Below are 20,573 nucleotides of genomic sequence, written 5' to 3'. Positions count from 1 at the left end.
TAAATTTTTTTTGCAATTGCAGCCCAAAAGTACTAATAAACTGTAAACTGCTACCTAATTTAAATTTTTCATCGATTTACGTGCCTAAAAATGTCCCGTCAAGGTTTTAGGGGTTTTCTAGGTCCTATGGAACAGTATTGAGCTTAGAATTCGCAAAAAAATAACGTGAGTGCCTCGTTTTACATATCAAAAAATGTATTGGTTCGTGTGCAACTATTTTTTGTCGTGAAGACGAGACACTTACGTTAATTTTTTGTCAATTAAGAGCTCAATTTAGGATTTTAAGGACTAAAATTACCCCTAAAATCCTGACGGAACATTTTTCGACACACAAATCGATGAAATAATTGAATTGAGTGCAATTTACAATTTATTAGTACTTGTTGGGCTGCAATTTGCAAACTACGAACTTTAAATAACTGTAATTGACAAATTTTTCTAAAGGTAAGGAAGAAATCACTAAAAATTAAGGAAAAATAAGTACTCCCTTTGTCCTTATTTCTTTTTTGCACGAGAATTAAAAAAGTTAAAAAAGTTTTATATTATTTGCAACAATTGGACATTCTTCCTCTCTAATTTATGTCAAATCGTTGCAAATAATATAAAACGAAAGTAGTAATTGGGGTTATAAATATGCATGTAGGGTAGAGAGAGATAGAGAGAAAGAAAAAGTGGTTGGGAATTAGGAGAGAGAAAGTATTGGGAATTGACATTAAAGTACAAAAAAAAAAAAAAAAAAAATGACAAATCATCAAAAAGAGAATAATAATATTGTAAAAAAGTACAATTAATAAAATAGAAACATGTATTTAATTTTAATTTTGATGATTCAAAAAAGGAATACGAGTTAGAACGAGGGAGGAAGTAACACTAACGACAGAAACCCAATCCTGAGGTTAAATTAGGTCTTCCAATCTCTCTCCTAACAACTTCTCCCCACTCCAAATCGCTTGCTATTCTCGATTTTTACAGGTACGCTCGCGTCTCATTCCTTCAGATCTTTCTACAGTTTTTATCCGTATTTTCTTCGATTTTGCTTTCTATTATCTTCAATTTGCCCAATTTAATTTTTTTTTTTTAATACTTTCGTTTCTCGATTTTAGTTTTTCTCAATTTTGCTTTGCATAATCATGGTTAATTTGAGCTCTCAATTGGACGAATCTATGGCTTTTGATTGGGGTTAATTGTTTTCCTTATGATTTTCCTAGAATAATTTTGGGTTGGATTATTTCTGTTGTTGAATTAATAACTTTTTTTTTGGTGTAATTTGATATTTTTACAGTCAGGTATGAAACTATGATCTGCTTCCTTTTCGATTTGTGCTGAAATTTACTCTGATTGTTAAAACTGAGTTGATTGTTGATTCTTCTGTGAATATGATTGTATAAATTACCATTGTGGTTGAATTAATTACTCAGATGTTGTGGCGTTTATGGATGCTCGATGCTTTAATTTATCAATATCGCGATTAAAAGTTAAATTATTTGTGTATTCGTATTACTGAAGATGAGAATGTCATTTAGTGCACTGATAATTGTTCATGCACTCTCTAAAATCTGACCATTTAGTCATTTACTGCCTTTTGAAATAAGGAAGCATTAAGTTAAGATTTTGTAATGTCTGGGTACCATTACTCCATATTAAGAGTAGAGACGGTTGGCTAATTGGCGGTGTGTGTTATTGTGCTAGAGAGCGTGAAGGTTTAATCCCAGCTACTATTGCCTTAGCCTTTTGGTCGTGATTTGTGGATTTGAAATTCCAAACTAGGGAAAGTTTAACATCAAGAAAATTGTGAGAGGTGGCTTATTAGCTTCGTCCTATTTACAAAACTTTTTTTGACACACTAGAAAAGTCGAGTAATTTGGTTTGTTAAATCTTGTTGAAATTCATTTGTCAGATAACCTTTAAAAGTTCTACATGTGAAATTTTTAATACAAACCTGGTTCCTTGTGGAGCCATTCCTTGATATGATACTGTTTTATTTTCTGCCTCTAACAATCTCATTTGCACGATTGTTTTTTTTGTATCCCCCCAAGATTGCCCCAAACCTCAACTTCACTTTTTAAGATAGAGAGAGAGAGAGAGAGAGCAAGTTGGGTTGCAATTAGGAAATTTTACCGATTAAGGTATGGAGCAATCTTTTAAGGACGTCCAAGAGAGAGAGAGAGAGAGAGGTTGGGTTGCAACTAGGAAAGTTTACCGATTAAGGTATGGAGCAATCTTCTAAGGACGTCCAATTTTAGTATTTGGGGACCTTAGGAAAGTTTACCGATTAAGGTATGGAGCAATCTTCTAAGGACGTCCATTTTTAGTATATGGGGACCATGGGGCAATCTATCAAGGACAAAGGGATTATTTGTGAGAGCTTATTTGTCCAGCTAGTTACATTGGCTTACTGGTTGACTATATTTTTGATTGATTGTTAGGTGATTGTAAAATTATCTGGTAAGTAATAGCTCATTAATTTTTGGTGATGCAACACTATGATATAAGATCGCCCTTTTAGTTAGCTACGAGAAACCCCTTTCAACATATTCCATTTTAAGCTTATTGCAAAGGTGCCTATCGAACCCAATTATCTCTTACAATATTTTGGGCTGGTGAAACAGCTTACCCTCCAAATAAGTTATAAGCTCTTTGCCTAACTGCTTTTATTGTGTTTAAATGACACAATTTTTGTAAGCTTTCTATGAAATTTTGTTGAGGGTATCCCAATTTTTAGGAATGATTATCTACAAGAGAACAATACCCATATAGAATTCCCTTCTTTTGTGGTTTGTCAGTGTTTCAAAATTTATCCTAGGGTTTTTGCTGATGCCATGCAGGTTATCATGGTTGGTAGCAGGGGAAAGGGATCAAGATCAAAAACTAAGGGTCTTGCACCTGGACCTGTTGAGCCTGAGCCTTTGAAGATCAGTCTTGATGAAACTTTTGATGGTCCTTTAGGTGGAGAGGATGAAAAGATTGATACTTTAAATACAGTAGTAATGCCGTTAGAGGAGCAACAGATAGATGAGATGATCTATGGATCTGTTTTAAGTGATTGGCTTGAAGAAAAGGATCAAAATGTACATGAAGTCAATTTTGCGACTGAGATAAGTGTTGACAGAACTGAAGATGTCTGTACACAAAAAGGAACAATAAAGGATGTGGATGAGGTGATTGATGGAAGTGATGCAGCTGCTGATGATGTTGAGGACAATGAAGAGAAAAGAATAAATCCAGAGGAAGATGAAGCAGGAAAAAGTGATAAGAAGCCAGAGGAAGATGAAAGTAAGAGTTTGGAGGTGACCAGAGAAGGTGTGCCTACTGATGCTGAAGGTCTTTCTTCTTTTGACCATGGAACAAAGGAAACCATGGTAGATAAGCTAGAAGAACCAAATAAACTTGACACAGAAAAGCCAATAGGCACTCTTTCAGATAAGGGGGAGGAAGAACATGTGGAAGAAAATGCAAGCATTGCTAATGAGTTCAAGGAAGTCACTGGGATGGTCATTAGACCCAATAAGAAAGTAGGGAAGAAAAAGGTTGTTAGAAGGAAGGTTATGGTGCGGAGGCCAGTGACAGATGAGGCACAGAAAAATGATGAGAAGCCAGAGGAAGATGAAGCACCAGTGAAGATTGGACCTGACAGTAATGATACTGATACTGGAGATGAAAGGAAGAGTTTAGAGGTAACAGAAGGTGTGCCGACTGACACTGAAGATCTGTCTTCTTTTGACCATGGAATACAGGAAACCATGATAGATAATCTAGAGAATCTTGAAGAACCAATTAAACCTGACGCAGAGAAGCCAGTAGGCACTCTTTCAGATAAGGGAGAGGAAGAGAATATAGAAGAAAATGCTAGCATTACTAATGATGTCAAGGAAGTCGCTGGCCAGGCCAATAGACCAAAGAGGAAAGTAGTGAAGAAAAAGTTGGTTAAGAAGAAGAGGTTGCGGAAGCAAGCTGCAGCTGTAAATGAAGAAATGCCACAACCTTTGGATGAGAACAATGCTTCTGGTGAGCCTTGCAAAGTAGACATGAAAGAGCATGTAAATATTGAAGCCCCATCAGATGAAGCATGCAAAGCAGACGCGAATGATCATGTAAACAATGCAGAGGGGACTGAAGTGAAACCAGCTGTAAAGACCAATAGGAAACGGAACAATATTAGAAAAAAGAAGGCTCCACTAGGTAATGCAGGTGTAGCAACTGTGAAAGATGCTCACAAACTGCAGTCAGAAAAGATTGAAAAGACTAATGAAATTAATGAGCCAGATGTGAAAAATGGCGAGATGGAAAAATCTGCGGATGGGGTAAGTCTATCAAAGAGGAGTAAAAAGAAAAATGCGGCTAAAAAGGATGGGGTTTCCAATGATGCAAGTAAGCCCAAACCATCCAAGGAGGGTAAATCATCAAAAAAAATGGATAGCATGGGGATGATATTCATGTGCAGTTCAGAAACAAAAAAGGATTGTTATCGCTACAAAATTTTAGGGCTACCTGCTGGCAAAAAAGATATGGTTATGAAAATTTACAAGGGCATGAGACTTTTTCTGTTTGATGTTGACCTTAGAATGATGTACGGAGTTTACAAGGCTGCGAATCCTGGGGGATACAATATTGAACCCAGGGCATTCAAGTCCCAATTTCCTTCCCAGGTTTGTTTGACTCCGAGCTTCTCTTACTTTGCTTTCATCTTTACTTTTTGTGGGAAATATTCCTGAAGGAGTTTTTGTATACTGGAAGTTGGAGATGTGTTAGGTGCTTAGGTCTCATGCGAAGAAGCAGATCTTGAAGTGTGGTATTATTTGAGTTTCTGGGTAGCAATTCTATGTTTCCATATTGAACTAAATTGAATAATTATCACTTCTGAATGCTTCATCTGTTACACGTGTAGTTATTTTTGGCGGCTTATATTTATCCTCTAAGGGCATGTTCACTTCAGCTAAATTTCAGTTTAGCTCAACTCAGCTCTGCTCAGCTCCAATCAGTTCAGTTCTGCTCCTAATTTCTTTCTCTCATAAAATACTAATTTCAGCTCTATTCAATTCAGTTCCGTTGAGTTCCAATCAGTTTAATTCAGTTTAGCTCCAATCAGTAAATGTGAACAGACCCTAAATTGTGTTATATGTGTGAATTTGGTCAACTTCAATTAGTGATTTGTTTCTGTTTGTTTTTGTGACTGAATTTTGAATTTGCCTCGGTATAAAATTTGAGATACCAGTTGGTGACAAAGGCGAACTAGGAACTTTCAAATCATTATTATAGTGTGAGGAAGAGCTATCTGGTTATTATTGTATGCATTAGAAATACCCTTTTCACATGCTTCTGTAATACTGGCCAGCACACCGTCTTCTCATTAGGTACATGGTTTAAACTGCTGAAAATCTTAATCAGCAGGATATATGAATTGACCGCCATTAAGATTTGCTGGATATTGATCTTATTAGATTTGCATAACAATAGTTATGGTATGGTTGAAGGATTGTGCATCGATGGATTGAGTATCATGGTCCCTTAGGCATACTTTTTGCGTATATATGGAACTTTGGTTGTCATTCTTCTGACAAAAAAATTCCACTACGAAAATTATTTGTGTTGGCTGGCAGCCTGGTATATTTCCTTACTTGGCTTTGCCCTGGTATTGGATCGGGGGGGAAGAAAAGGGGGACTGATTTCTGAACTTTGCTTCTTGTAGGTTCGTTTTTCTATCCTTGAAGATTGCGTGCCATTAGCAGAGGAGAGATTCAAACAGGTCCTCAAGGATAATTACTACACAAAGAACAAGTTCAATTGCCAGCTGAACAGTAAACAGGTCTCTGAATATTGTCTTTTCATTTTCATGCTAAAAGCATTTCTAAACAGTCATTAAGACTATTGCTGCTCACTCTTATGCGATTGATTCTAAATTTCTTCTGTCATTACCTAAAAAAACAGGTGAAAGACTTGTGTAAGCTTTTCCATGAGACAAACAAGAAAGCTGAATCCCAAAAAGTTAGTGCAAGCAGAAGACCAGTTGCCACCAGTTCATCTGCAAGGCGGGACAAGAAGAGAAAAAGGGCAGAGGATAGCCGTAGAGGAGCAGCTGCTCCTGTAGAGCGGAACAGAAGCCGGCGAAGAGTTCAGGAAGAAATAAGGCGTGCTCCTGTGGTCATAGATGACAGAAGCCGGCGAAGGGCTCATGAAGAAATAATAAGGCATGCTCCTGTGGTCATAGATGACAGAAGCTGGAGAAGAGCTCGGGAAGAAGTAAGGCATGCTCCTGTAGTCATAGATGACCGAAGTGGGAGAAGGGCTCAGGAAGAATTAAGGCATGCTCCTGTTGCTTTAGATGACAGATATCAGAGACACCCTGTTTATGAGAGGGAAACCTATCTGTCATCTTTGGCACCAGCAACTTCATATCAGCCTTTACCAGCGCTTAGCCCTCCGCGCTCTAGAATGTATTCCTTTGATAGAACCTTGGGAACTGATTCTTACAGGAGGGAATCAGTCCTAGGCCATCGAGATCTAGGCCTTTCGAGCTCTCAGGAATCAAGGCTTCTAATTGGGCGCAGTCACCATGACGTCAATCTATCTTATAGAGAACCCCATGTCTATAGTGCGCCTCTATATAGCACTGATACAAGGAGAGAACATTGTGATTATACTTCTGATAGACTACCTGCCGAGTATTATACACCTGCTGAACATCGTCCTCCCCCACCTTTGTATCGTAGGTACTGAACAACTTTGGGGAAAGACCGAAAGATGAGTTAACCGTCTTCAAATGACACCATTTTATTTGTACTTGGCGACTGTTGTCTGTTGCTATTCGAGCTTTTTTAACTTCTATGTACCAGTATTAAATTATGTCTTTGTTCTCAATAATTAATTAGTTGCCTTTTGATGCGGATATTGGATCTCATTTACCAGGATTAACTAAAATGCAAATGGGTATTTGTGCTAATGAGCAATGTTGTGGGCTTGGGCTTGATTTTGGGCCTAATCTCATTAACAATTGGTTCAATTTTAAGATTTGTTATTTAAGTAGATAGTGCGCAATCCCCTCTGCTTTTGTACTAGTATGTTTTTGACCAAAAGTATGAAGTATTCAAAGGGTTCAAAGAAGAAAGCAAAGCATCATATTCATTGCATTCAAAATTCTGACTAAAAAAATATCTCAACAAGTGCGTGAGGAAGAATTTTCATTATCATGGTTAGCAATGTCTTCAAAGCTCTAAAAGCTAAGTATATAAGACTATAACAGGTGAATTCTTTGTTTTGGTCTTTAGTCTTTACATGTGTTCTATTACTTGTATGAAGGTATGAGGCCGTATATGACATACTTGTCCCACATAAGAATTTTGTAATAGTTATTTTATTTTATTTTTTTCTCAAAATTCTAATTAGATTTTAAGCTCACAAAGTTATGTTCAAGAAAGGAAAATAATTGTCCAATTGATTAAATACTTCTTAGCACTCGAATCTAACATAAGTGGGTGGATCATAGTTTTGGTTTCTTGAAATTGCAATGGTTTGACTTTTGCAGTATCTATTTCTTAAATTTGACTATATATGAATTTGAATGGGCTGAAATTGTTACAATCTTAAAGAAACGATGAAAATAAAACTAAGTGATTAACATCCTACAAAGTACTTTGCTAAATGGATAAGTTCGTTCCTTCAACCAAAACTACTTCCTGGTCAAACAACCTATAGCTTTTGACTTTTGGAGTCATTCATAATACAATAATTTATTAGATGAATATAATTAACCGACGATTTTGGCTCAACATCCACATAATTTAGATACATAAATCTTTTGTGCCCATGCAATTTGTTACCTATGCTTGTTATATTATCTTAGAATATAGATATATTATAAAAATGTGTGGCCATGCAACATTGCAACCTCATAAATGATGCAAGAACAAAATCTTATACACGAAAATGCGATTTGATTGTCACTCTCCAAATCACCTCCGTAACTAGTTAGATGCTGGTGACCTCTACAAAATCCTTTCAATAAATTCCTCGCATCCTAAAACCTAATTTGTTGCACCTTATGGATATTAATATCGGGTATTCGAATTTCATATTTTGGACGCCAAACTAACGAATTTGGTTCTTAAATTTATTTCAAGACATCAAATTTGATAGCATTCAATAGAGGGGTGAGGTGTATGGTGATAATTGATGGATGTACTCTTTAATTCTTCTGCATGTGGTGGTCTCCTTGTGTGACCATTAATCAATACAATCACTCTTTGAAAATATATAACTCATTTATACATTCATAAATTTATATATATGCAAATTATGTGTAAATTGGAAGAATTTGCTCAAGGTTGAAAACTCGAAACTAACCCTTCTTCAGCATGGATAGGTCCATTACGTTCAATCGTTAATTATTTGTTGAATTGATATGATTACATTTTTTTTTTAATAATAAAGTTGAGCTAATTAAGATCTTAACCTAATATATTTCGAACATTACCATCAAAATAACTACTTTGTAATCATCATCATAATTAAATAAAATTCCCACACTTTTTTTTTTCCTTGTAATAATCATAATAGAAAAAAACAATAAGATCATTGCTAATTTGCTACATCTTCTTTATTCTCCACAAATTTGTCCTTAAAAAGAAAAAAGAAATTTGGTCCTCCTTTAGAATCAATACTTTTTATTTAAATTTGGGGTAGTTAAATTGGTAGTTGTGGCAGTTGGGCTATGGTTATGCTAACTTTAGTCCCTCGTTAAAAATTTGAGGTTGGAATCTTTGGATAAGAAAAGGCTCCAAAGTACTATAGTACTTTGCCTTTGCACTTTACGCAATAGCTGAACAAAAATGAAATTTTAATGAAAAAAAAAAAAAAAAAACACTTAATAATAGACACAAAAAATGTGTGTTTTAATTTACTTCGTAGATATGATTCGGTATTTGCTTGGAAGAGTTATTTTCATGAAGTAGCGTAAAGTTGACACAATAATTTTTTTTCTTTAATGTACGTTTGTAAGCATGCAAAATTACTTTTCATTTTAATTACGGAGTACGTTTTATGGACAAACCAAGAATTAGAATTGCATGTTTTATAAGTTGAAATGGTCCCCTTAATATTATCTATCTAAGTGAATGAATGCGTTTGACAATGACTTAGCAATTGGTACTGTGAAATCTTTGATGATGCTTCACAATATCGCATACATATTGGTCAAAATCTTGTCATCGTGTTTATTTCTCAACTTCTCATGCTTTTGCAAGTCATAAACCTTTGGGGTGGGTTGTTTTGAGAATTAAAGGATCAACTTTAGAAAAAGCAAGAAACTCAAAGTTGTATATATGATAATTTTGATCATCTCTTAATTTAGACTAACGAGCAAATGCTTAGTTTTTCACATATGCTTATTAAATTACATTTCCTCAACTCATGAGCCCGTCTCCAAGATTCAATATTTTGAGTCAGATTTATTATACTATTTTTGTATGTCATTCACTCATTCATCTTTATATTAAAGTTGAAATATATGGTTGACGAGAATCTCACAAAAAATTACTACTATGTATAAGATTATGTCATTTAATATATTGTCTAACAAAATGATTAAACTAATTGATTTTCAATTGTCAAGAATTACACTCTTCAGTCTAAGAAAAATAATTCATGCTTGTACAATTATTATTAATATAAAGTAGGAGAAAGAGAAACACAAACACAATAATTAAGAGGGCCCAAAACCCATATTAGGTCATTTGAACCAAAATTTCCCCCCTTTAAGAACCTTGTTGCCAGCCCAGGCAGACTATTCAAAAGATCATGTCATATTTGGTTCCCTCTTTTTAGTTAGACAGTCAGCAATATTATGGCAACCTACTTAATTGATTTTCTCCTCTGACAGTATTTGTACTCCTGATTTACACATTCAATATAATGCCTTCATGTTTCTATTCATCTAATTATTTCCTTGCTTCTTCCTCAACCGACGAATATTTTGACTTTTTACACTATATCCATTAATAATAATAATAATAATAATAATAATAATAAATGGCGATATTTGAGTTTTAGAAATGTTTGCCTGTGATGTTTAGGCTTATCTTTTGCCATTTTAAAAAGTTTATATGCTGAGACACTTTCTGTTTGTAATTCCAAAACTTTCAATGAATATCGAGAAAGTAATTTTGGCACACCATAAATTGATTTTGACACACCCCTATATGAGATTAGCATAGATAATTGTACTCTCATATAGGGGAGTGCTAAAATCAAATTTAATGTACCAAAATCATTTCCCAAATGTCACCAGCATTTCACTTTAATTATTATTATACCAAGATAATTAGTCCAATTAAGTAATGGGCTAACTTATAGCAGAATTTGTTCCCACAATTCATGGTCACAAAAATTTACCATTTTATAGTGCACATCTAGAAAAAGAGATGAGAAACATAAGATAAGATTACTAGTTAAAGGTCATTAAAAAATCGAGAAAACAACCAAAGTATTTTATGAGAAGATCGATCAAAGAGTTGAGATAAGATTTTACCAGTTGAGGTCAGCACATTTCTAAAAGTTTTGGAAATTTCTTCAAATAATAAAAAAAATATTCCAAGTTCCATTTATTAATATTCCAAGTGTATGTGACTAATGAGACGTTGGTCATGTGAAGGGGGACCTTTCATCTTAAGAGCATACCAAATGTTTTTTCCACTATTATTATGTTGATAATGACGCATTCACATACGTGAATCAATTATATTGCTCTAAAATTACTGAATAATTATGTTTCATCATCATATGAACATATGCTTAATAAGTGATCAAGAATTCAAGAGTACGTACGACGTGTGTGCGTTAAGAATAATAACTCATAACTAAGTTGTTTGCAAAGAAGTGGAGAATAGCGGGAACTATTTTTCGATGAATGAAATAGTTGATTCCATTGCACGAAATTGGATATAATAATCAGGATCTATTCTCTTCGGTTTAATTTTAATTCAATTCAGCTCCTAATTTCATTATATTATAAAATATTCAGTTCAATTCAGCTCATTTCAGTAAATCAGAACAGGCCCTTAATATGTTAATAGAACATACATAAGACAAAGCCTTCTGCTTCGGAGCAATACATGTTTCATCGGACATGAATTTCAAACAATTACACTAAGTCTTACTAGCTAATTTGTAAATGCAAAATGAGAAGAATTATTAGAATATTGATCAATACATACAATAGTCTGGTTAGACAGTTCTAACTGATCTGTAACTTAATTTACGTTGACCCTTGTAACAAATAATTTTTAAAAAAAAAATATGTGTTGAGAATTTGAGATATGTTGGTGCATCATGTACAATTTGTCAAAAGCATCGTTGCACATTATGTACAACTTGCATGCTTTCAACAAGAATACAGTAGAAGTGAATCAATTAAACCTAATTACAAGATTGCCGCTAATCAAGCATATAATTAAGCACCAAATTTTCCAATCCAACTAATAATCTACAAAGTACATCCTAAAGGACATTGTTAACAAGACTAATCTGACAAAGCTTAGATTATCTACTTATAATATACTTTATTAGTACTTTATATTATTAATTAGCCGTCACTTAAAGAATATAATTACTTTAATTAGAGTCTAAAGTCAAACTAAAAAGAATTGTCAACTTGTATAAGAATACTTTAGACTTAATTAGGAATCAACTTATGATTAGCTTTATTAAAAAAAATTAATCACCTGCGACATCATTGATAACGTAGTCAAGATGCTTAATTATCTTTTACGGAGTAACAATTTATAATATTCTTTCTCACCCAAAAAAAAATAAAAATAAAACTACAATTCACAATATTTTCATGTATTTTCCGTAATTAATGCCACATTAACAAATTTTCCATGTGAACTAGGTCTTTCGATCACATGCAGTGATATGTACTTCTACGTATGGTAGTACCATTATTTGGATTTGGTACGGCCATTATACGGAGGTTTATATAAATTTACGTGTAATTTAACTTGTTTTCAGCAATTTCTTCGCCTCCTAATTCTCCTTAAATAAAAATCTAATATATATATAAATAAAGTAGGCATTTTTCAGGAGTATTTGGCATGCCACATAAAAAAAAGGTATTATTTTGTCCAATGAAAAATTAGATTAATAATTTATTTTAAAATTAAAAAATTTACTCGCCACCTAAGCAAAAGTGACGAATAAGATTTAAGAATTTTAACACATAGGTAAAAACAACGATAGAGAATAATTAAAATTTAAATTATTTTTAAAACCCAATAATTATCTTCTTTGAAAAAAAAAAAAGTAAGTAATAATTATATTTTTTACATATAAGGATGCAAATTTTTAATCGCAAATATCTTTAATCTCTCCCTAGAAAATGTTGTAAAAGTTTGATTTTAATAATGTACTCATCGAGACGAATAAAACTAAATCTCATATGACTAATTTCCCATAATATTTTATAGTTAAACGGTTATAAATGAGACTAACATTTTAAACAGAACAAGTATATTAAATAAACGCATAGGCAAAAGACTTATTTTGATCAATAAAAAAACGAGATTTGTCATTTTTTTTTTTTTGAATTAAAAATTTAAATTGTCACATAAGCAAAATTAATGAATAAGGTTTGGGATTTTAAATTCAAGTGTCACATAAAATACATAAAACAACAAAAGATAACTTTAGTGTTAAAAAATTATCTTATGATATTAGGAATTTTATCCATATATTTAATGAATGATCTTCATAAATATACACAATTTTAAATTAAATATTACTAGAACCGTGCATCGCACGGGCTTACATCTAGTAATAATTTAAAAAAAAAAAAAAAAAAAAAAAAAAAAAAAAAAAAAAAAAAAACATTTTTTAAAGCTCAACAGCAACCACTTGTAATTTTTTTTTTAAGGTAAGAAAAAAGAAAAACATTAGGAACCCCTCCTCACAAGGGGTATTCTTAATGCATCAGAAGAAATAACAGGGTACAAAGATGAGGAAGTACAAAGAGTAATGTCCATGTTATCACTAACAAGATGACCTACATTCGCGATCTAATCTGCTGCTTGGTTTGCTTCTCTATAAACATGATGAATATCCTATTGTTGAAACCTTTTAAGAAGATTGAGGATGTCGGCGATGATGTGATCGATTTGCCATGGAACGGACCAAACTCCTTCGACTGCGGTGATTACTAGGAGATTATTCCCTTCAATGACTAAATGTTGAATCCCGTGTTGAAGAGCGAGAAGGATGCCTTTTTGTAGAGTTGTAGCTTATGCAACAAAAACAGTGGTGTTGCCAAGGTTGAAGGTGCGAGCTGCGATAAGGGAACCAGTGTTGTCTCTAATGATAACACCTGCTGCTGTTGAGTTGTTTTTTAGTGACCCGTCGAAGTTGAGTTTGAAAGAGTTTGAGGGGGGTGCTTCCCAGATAACCTGATGGCGCGGAATGGAATGGATGGGTTGGTGGTGGGTATGGGATTGAGATCTCTGCATAGGTGATCCCTAGCTTAAAAAGGTATCTGTGAGAGTACGACATTGCCACTCATTAAACGCAAATTGCGCTATGTGGAAAGTTCGAGGGATATCTAATGTTTCATTCCGAAAAATTATAGAATTTCGTTCTTTCCATATGCTCCATAATAAGAAGATAAATTTTTCAAGAGTGGAGTTATTCTTTCTGAGGTTGTTTAGCGTGGGTAGCAAGCCTCCTTGTGTAAGAGAACTGCTTAACCAACTCTTGGTTAAAGGATGTTCCCAAATATCTTTAGATTTTTTCACAACCGAGAAATAGGTGTTCAATTGTCTCTGAATTTAAAGTACAAAGGCTACAATTGCTAAAAGGAATAATTTTTCTTTTGTAAAGGATATCTCTAACTCCAATGCTACCATGCATCAATTGCCATAGGAAAATTTGGAGCTTAGGAGGGATATCGAGCTTCCAAATCCAACGGTGGGGCCATTTAGGCATGTCGAGTTCGAGATTGTGTGCTATCTAAGTAGCCGATTTCACTGAGAAGTTGCCAGGGGAGGTAGGGCCCTATACTGGCGTATCTGTCATTTTTGAACTAGGTAAAGGAATGCCCATGATGCGTGCTACAATATGTGTTGGCAATAGGGAAGTGAGTTTAGGTTTGTTCCACTAATTGTTCGGCAAAATGAAGTTTGCGACTTTTAGGTCAATATCCACTTGGTGTCCTTGTAAGTTGAGAGTTTCTAGCAGGCTTTTATTGGTAGCCCAATTGTCTATCCAAAAATAAATGTCAGAGCCATTACCAATCTTCTACCGAATGCCTTTTCGTAAAATTTCCCGTTGGGCCAGCATCGATTTCCATATATGAGAATCTTTTGGTTGATGGTGGTATTCGAAAAGTGAAGAATTATGAAAATACTTATCTTTTATGATTTTGAATCAAAGATTAGAAGGTTCAGATAGAATCTTCCATCCTAACTTGGCTGAAAAAGATTTATTTAGAGGCAAAGTTCGTCTTAATCCTAAACCCTCGAGAGCTTTAGGTTTACAAATTTTATTCCATGCTACTAGAGGACACTCGTTTTTATCTTTGTCTTGTCTCCAAAAAAAAGTTTCTATGGAGAGAATCCCAATTTTTTGGCAATGTCCGTGGGGATGAGGGAGGAAGAGCAGAGGAAAGAAGGGAGTGCTTCTAAATTGCTTTGAATTAGCGTGTGACGACCTGCTTTAGAGAGGTAGCCAGCTTCCCATTGTTGTATTCTATTTTGCGTGTTGTCAATAACTTTTTTGAAATCTCTTTTCAAGGGATAATAAGAGCTAAAAAAGACTCCCAAGTAACGTCCGAGCGATGAATTCGGTGTCATGTTAAATTGGGCTGCAAGGCTTCGACGTCGCCTATTTCAATTTGTCGAGAAAAAATAATTGAGGACTTATGAAAATTAACAAGTTACCCTGACATACTACAAAATTCATCAAGTATCCTTTTTAGGTTATTGCAGGCAGAAGAAGTGGCTTTACAGAGGACAAGACTATCATCTGCAAAAAGAAGACAAGGGATATTGAAAGACCGAGGTGTAATTTTAAAGCTTACTCCAGATCTGTGATTCTTACTTTCTAAAGATAATTTCCTTATAAGAACCTCCATGCACAATATAAAAAGGTAAGGTGAGAAGGGGTCTCCTCATCTTAAACCTCTTGTGGGCTTAAACCATTCGATAGTCTCACCGTTTATTTTTAGTGAGTAAGAAACTTTGGTCACACACTCACGGATCCAGTGGATCCACTTGGAGGGAAAGCCATAGGCTGAAAGGGCTTTCCATAAAAAGTCTCATTCAATCCTGTTATATGCTTTCTACATATATATCATAAAAAGTCACACAGCAACCACTTGTATTATATATCATATACGGATTTACAAAGTACATCGTATTAATTTCCTCTTGACCTTGAATTTTAAATAATCTAATAATCCATCAAATTATTACGGAGTATATGCTAGCTAGCTTAAATTTTACCCCAAAATCGTACTCTGTTCGTACTTTATGTGTGCTAGCTAGTGTTTGAAATTATATTACGTTAGTTATTGTTTTCGAGTACTATAAGAAGTTAAGAAGAGCGAGGGTGTACGTTAAATCATCAATCAATCATATATTTAATATTAGTAATTACTCCGTAATAATGTGATATTATCTACAAGTACTATTAATCAGAATAAGAATTTAATCAACTAAAATAGTTGATATCTATACATGCTCAATATTTATACTGTATGATTAATACAGATCAGTCAACATATAATCACATTCCGTATGAAGATATGATTATCAAATAGTTGGTATTACTTGGAGTCAAAGGAGAATAAATGATGGTATAGAAGGAGTATTTAATTTCCTTCTCAAATTGCACATGGTATCTTAGACTTTGACATTCCTTTAATGTTAGTTGTGGCAGACTTGCAGTATATCTTAATTAACAATTTTGTACGTACCGAATTATTCTTTTTTCAAATTATTTATTCACCATACATTAACCTAACCTTGCAGCAACGAACCAAAAACCAGAGTGCGCGCCCCTGAATAGATTAAATTTAGCATAAGGTGTGTGTATCATTTACTGATTTACCAGCAATTGCGACCCTAATTAACATATAATATCAAATAAAGTATAAGGTATGTGTTTTAAATCGATAATATGAACTCAATCATATCTTAATTCAAACCCATAATGTATATATGGAGCTTAGAATTTCGAATGAATAGAAATGGATACATCCTATACCAAACTTAGCTTTAGGGTATAATATACAAATATGTTTCGAAACAAAACTTAGCATGTGGTATTAAGAATTGAATTTTTCATACCATTGCATTTGAAATTCATTATTAATAGCAAAGTCAATTCTTGTGAAACTATGCAAACGCTTCCTACAGATTTAGTATTGTAAAGATTTGTTATGTTATCTAACGTAGAAAATAAAAAATGTCACATTTGTAATATATGATCACTTAACTCTTTCAACAACCATTAAAATATTTGAAGTATAATTTGATCAAATTGTTATTGTGATTTGCATTAAGCATTGATTATTACTTACTATAAAAGCACCAATAGGAAAAGCTATAGTAAATGATGGAATGTCAACGCCTCAAGGCCTATGATAGTGTAGTACCAATGTATGTACCTTATGTCCACATTATCGAAGACTTAACAATTACAAATAGTGTCAAATTTTATCATAAAGAGGTATTCATAAAATTATAAAATGAGGGTAATACCTAAAAAAGTGAAACTTTTTTTTTTCTAAGGTTCTAAATCTAATAATTCTCTCCAAGTGGAAAAAAACAAAAACTGATGTAACAGGATAGCAATAAAGAGACAAATTATAGAGACAAGCCACTAAGAGAAGCTAAGGGTAACAAAGAGATGGTGACATGAATTTTGTTTGAAAATAGAAATGTGGACAGATGAATAGCATAGATTATTAATTGTATAAATTATTTTGGAGAAAATGAAAGTGTAACAAAATACGTGAAATTTGGAAACATTGGAGTAGAGGAGTCACATGAGCAAGCATGGATTAGTCGAGGCCACTTCATGTGGAAGTTGTGATACTTCTCCATTTCTTCAAACTTATGTCTATGCCTATATAAATCTGTAATGTATGAACTATTACTATCGTCAATGCTATGATGTTGTCTTTTTTTTTAAAAAAAAAAATCCCATTAACGATGTTTGGGGATGAATATCGGTCCTTTGCCCTAAATCACACCTTTAAAAGACCTAATTTATTAGAATTTTAGCCCAAATTGAACATGTGACATTCCGATTTGATATGATAATTCTCCTAATTAAAAATTTTAAAACTATTTTGAAATGCCTATTTGAGTTGACAATCATTTACTAGTATAGAATCGGATTATACAAGAGCTCATTAGACCCTTTTTTTTTATTTACAAAAAAAGCAAAATGTTAAGGAGAAGATCGTTGATAAGTCATTAACTATCATGATTTATTTGGTTTAGTGGGAAAGGCAAAGGACTAGAAGCTTAGTTGCCTTGTAGAATTGTGCTAATAACAACACGCTATGATAGTATAATGATTGAATGAATTCAAAGTGCTAGCTTTTTATTATTTTTTTTTTCCCTTTATTTACAAAAATGAAAATACAAGAAGAAAATGCAATCGATGAGTTTTCTTGATAAATACAATTAGCAAAGATTTTGAGTTTAATGTAAGAAATTTAGGTTATTACAAGAATATTCGCTTTGACTTTTTATTGTTTATGAAATCATGGTGTTATTTAAGGTAGAAAGCTTAAATTTGACTGTAAAATTATCAAATTAAAACCATTTACCAATGCATTTTCGTGTACTCGTACTGCCTTCCCTCAACCTTGAGAATATGTAATTAAAAGTTTGTAACAAATGGAGTTATATTCAATAAAACTAGATTAAACTATTACAAAGTTTGTTTTTATTTAACAAACTGAACTTGACTTTAAGTTATTGCATTTATTAAAGAAAAGAAAATTAGCACTCAAATGTTTGTAGTTATGGAATTGTGAATTTCTGATAAATAAGTTGAAATAAGAACAAGTTCAAAAACTTCAACTCACAACTACATTAATCTAGAAATTCTTATATGAGTACCTTCTTGTAAAATAATTTAAGAACTTCAACCTCTATACATGTTTTATTGTTTGAACTGTGACGGTATTAGAAAAAACAATTAAAAAAAAATAAGTATATATCTATAAAACTGAAGAAAGTGCAACAACGAACATCATAATTAAAGCTATATAGATTTAAGATTGATGATATGTTATCCTATGATTTTGATAAAATGGTTTATAGTTGCAATTTTACAAGCAAAATGATTAACCCCTAGCTATAGTCCTATACCTCTCTTACTCTTGAATTTAAACTCCAAATTTCACAACACAAGTAAAACCACAAAGTTTAATAAAATGAATGGCAAAATTGACCTTTTTTTTTTTTTTTTTTTGAACGGTAATTGACCAAAATTAAAACAAGAAACATAATGAAAAAATTAGAAAATTTTAATTTTAGTGATGTTATTTTAGTTTGTTATTTTAGTAGTGACGAAAATGTGAAAGAAGAAAGGAGGGGGTTGGACTAGGTGCAAGCGAGCACATGGGAAGCTGGAGTGAGGACGTGAATGGAGGGTGCACGTGGAAGAATTCCACTGGTTTAGGTCAAAGTTTAGTGGGACCCACTCATCTGGTGGAGGTCACATGGGTAGGGATAACTTAAACATGGGTGGGGTTTCTAAAATTACAATTAATTTGGATGGGACTACTTTACCTTTTTTTTTACCCTAGTTCGGCCCATTCTAATTTTACACCCATTTCCAATCTTTTGTCATTCGGACTTATACTTCTGCCCGACCCGAATAACCCACATGGATATAACCATATCCGAATCGGATAGCTTGAATAACAATATGGATGAATTGAGCTACCATGAATTTCTGATAAGTTTTTTTTTTTTTTTTTTTTTTTTTTTTTTTTTTTTTTGTGGTGTTTAGAGAGCCTTAATAACAGGGTAAGAATCGATCTCAAGATCTCCTGAAATCGGTAGAGAGGCTCTAATCATTTGAGCTACTCTTCACTCTTTGATAAAGTTCAACCTCTCTTTGAAATCCACCATATCCGCTACTTTTGATTTTACTAATTGTAGTGAGTTTCCTTCTTTAAACCCTCTCTTGAAAATTAAACTAGAATCTTCACATGTATTCAAATGGAGAAGGTTTTATAAGGGTAAATGTGACCTTAAATAAAATCAGGCGTGTAAGAGTATTGAAAATTATTTATTAATCTATTTTCACAAATTCAGTAAAATAATTAAGATTTAATTAACAAGTTTTGTATAAAAATATGAGAGATACCTAAATTCAATTGACAACTAAGATAAGCTCTAAAATATTCAAATAAGTTTTGTTCATGAAAGATGAGTTGAATGGTCAAATGAGCTAGTTTAGAAAAAAAATAAAATAAAAGTCAAAGTAATGATTTTTCTGAAATAATAAATTCATATGAGCTCTAATAAATAGAAGTCATATCAATGTGAATATGTGATGAATTCTTGCAATGCATAAACTCCCTCTATCCCTCAATCTCGAATATGTAATTTATGATAGAATATAAAACATATTCATAAGTATCAAGCATCAACTTAACCTTTTAGTTGAGATGGTCCTCTAACATAGTATCAAGAGCAAAATTGACAAATGAAATATTAGCCATAACCCATAAGTCCATAACCGAGCACACTTATTACACTTTACAACCGGAGAATGAAAGTCGAAGTCCAAATAAAGTCTAAACACGTTAGATGCCACCATGGACTTAAAAAAAAAAAAAGCATGCATGAGTCATTACTAGTTAGTCCTAAATGAGCCAATGATCATCCATGATCCCAGTAAAAATTATTGAGGTTTTTGGACAAAGAGTAAAATATATAGAGGTACGGAATAGTATAATTAAGTAGGTAACTTGAGATGTGAATATTATAATCTCGTTCAAAAAGTACTCATCATAAATCATGGATCATTATAGTATAACTGTATAATTAAACTTCCACAAATTTAGCAACTTTTGTGGTTAGAGATAGCAAATTGCATGCATAATCTCTTTTAGACGCAAAGAGTAAAGGTAACTCCCAACAATATGATTATAACCATTATATTAAAACAACCAGACAATAGATTGAAGCATGAAGCACGCATATAATATAATCAAACATAATCCTTCCACTACAAATTCTTAAATGGACCTGGTTCACACTAATTTATTGTGGACCACTAACATTAGAGAAACTATGGTTGTTTTATTAATTAAAAAAAAAGTCACTATAATAAAATGAAGGTCCCTATATTGAAAAAAAAAGTCATTTTGGTAATATATAGGCTATTAGAGGTTAATTTTTTCAATAAAATATTTTATAAGGTCAATATAAATAAGAAAAGGTGACTATGTTAAAATTAGGGTCATAACGTCGTACTTCAAGTCACAATAGTATTAAACGTTATACAACTTTTAATAAAGGTTACTATGTTAAAAATAAGGTTACTATGTTAAAAATAAGGGT

At 32.9% G+C, this 20,573-nt stretch overlaps 1 protein-coding gene across 2 annotated transcripts; it reads left to right on the top strand.

The window, feature by feature from the left end:
* The first annotated feature begins 843 nt into the window (after positions 1-843).
* On the top strand, positions 844-6,997 carry LOC145570023 (uncharacterized). Of its 2 annotated transcripts, XM_081629006.1 has the most exons (4): positions 844-972; positions 2,826-4,646; positions 5,687-5,803; positions 5,926-6,997. In XM_081629006.1, the coding sequence occupies exons 2-4, from the start codon at positions 2,832-2,834 to the stop codon at positions 6,712-6,714; spliced, it is 2,721 nt and encodes a 906-aa protein (XP_081485132.1). In that variant the 5' UTR covers positions 844-972; positions 2,826-2,831; the 3' UTR covers positions 6,715-6,997. The 2 variants fall into 2 exon arrangements, with proteins under 2 accessions (XP_081485132.1, XP_081485130.1); XM_081629004.1 differs by lacking the exon at positions 844-972 and having other exon boundaries at positions 1,007-4,646.
* Positions 6,998-20,573: the final 13,576 nt, after the last annotated feature.

Source organism: Chenopodium album, chromosome 12 (assembly GCF_948465745.1).
Source record: "Chenopodium album chromosome 12, dcCheAlbu1.1, whole genome shotgun sequence".
NCBI lineage: Eukaryota > Viridiplantae > Streptophyta > Magnoliopsida > Caryophyllales > Amaranthaceae > Chenopodium > Chenopodium album.
The sequence above is the reverse complement of the archived record's forward strand: the minus strand, read 5'-3'. Positions and strand labels throughout refer to the sequence as shown.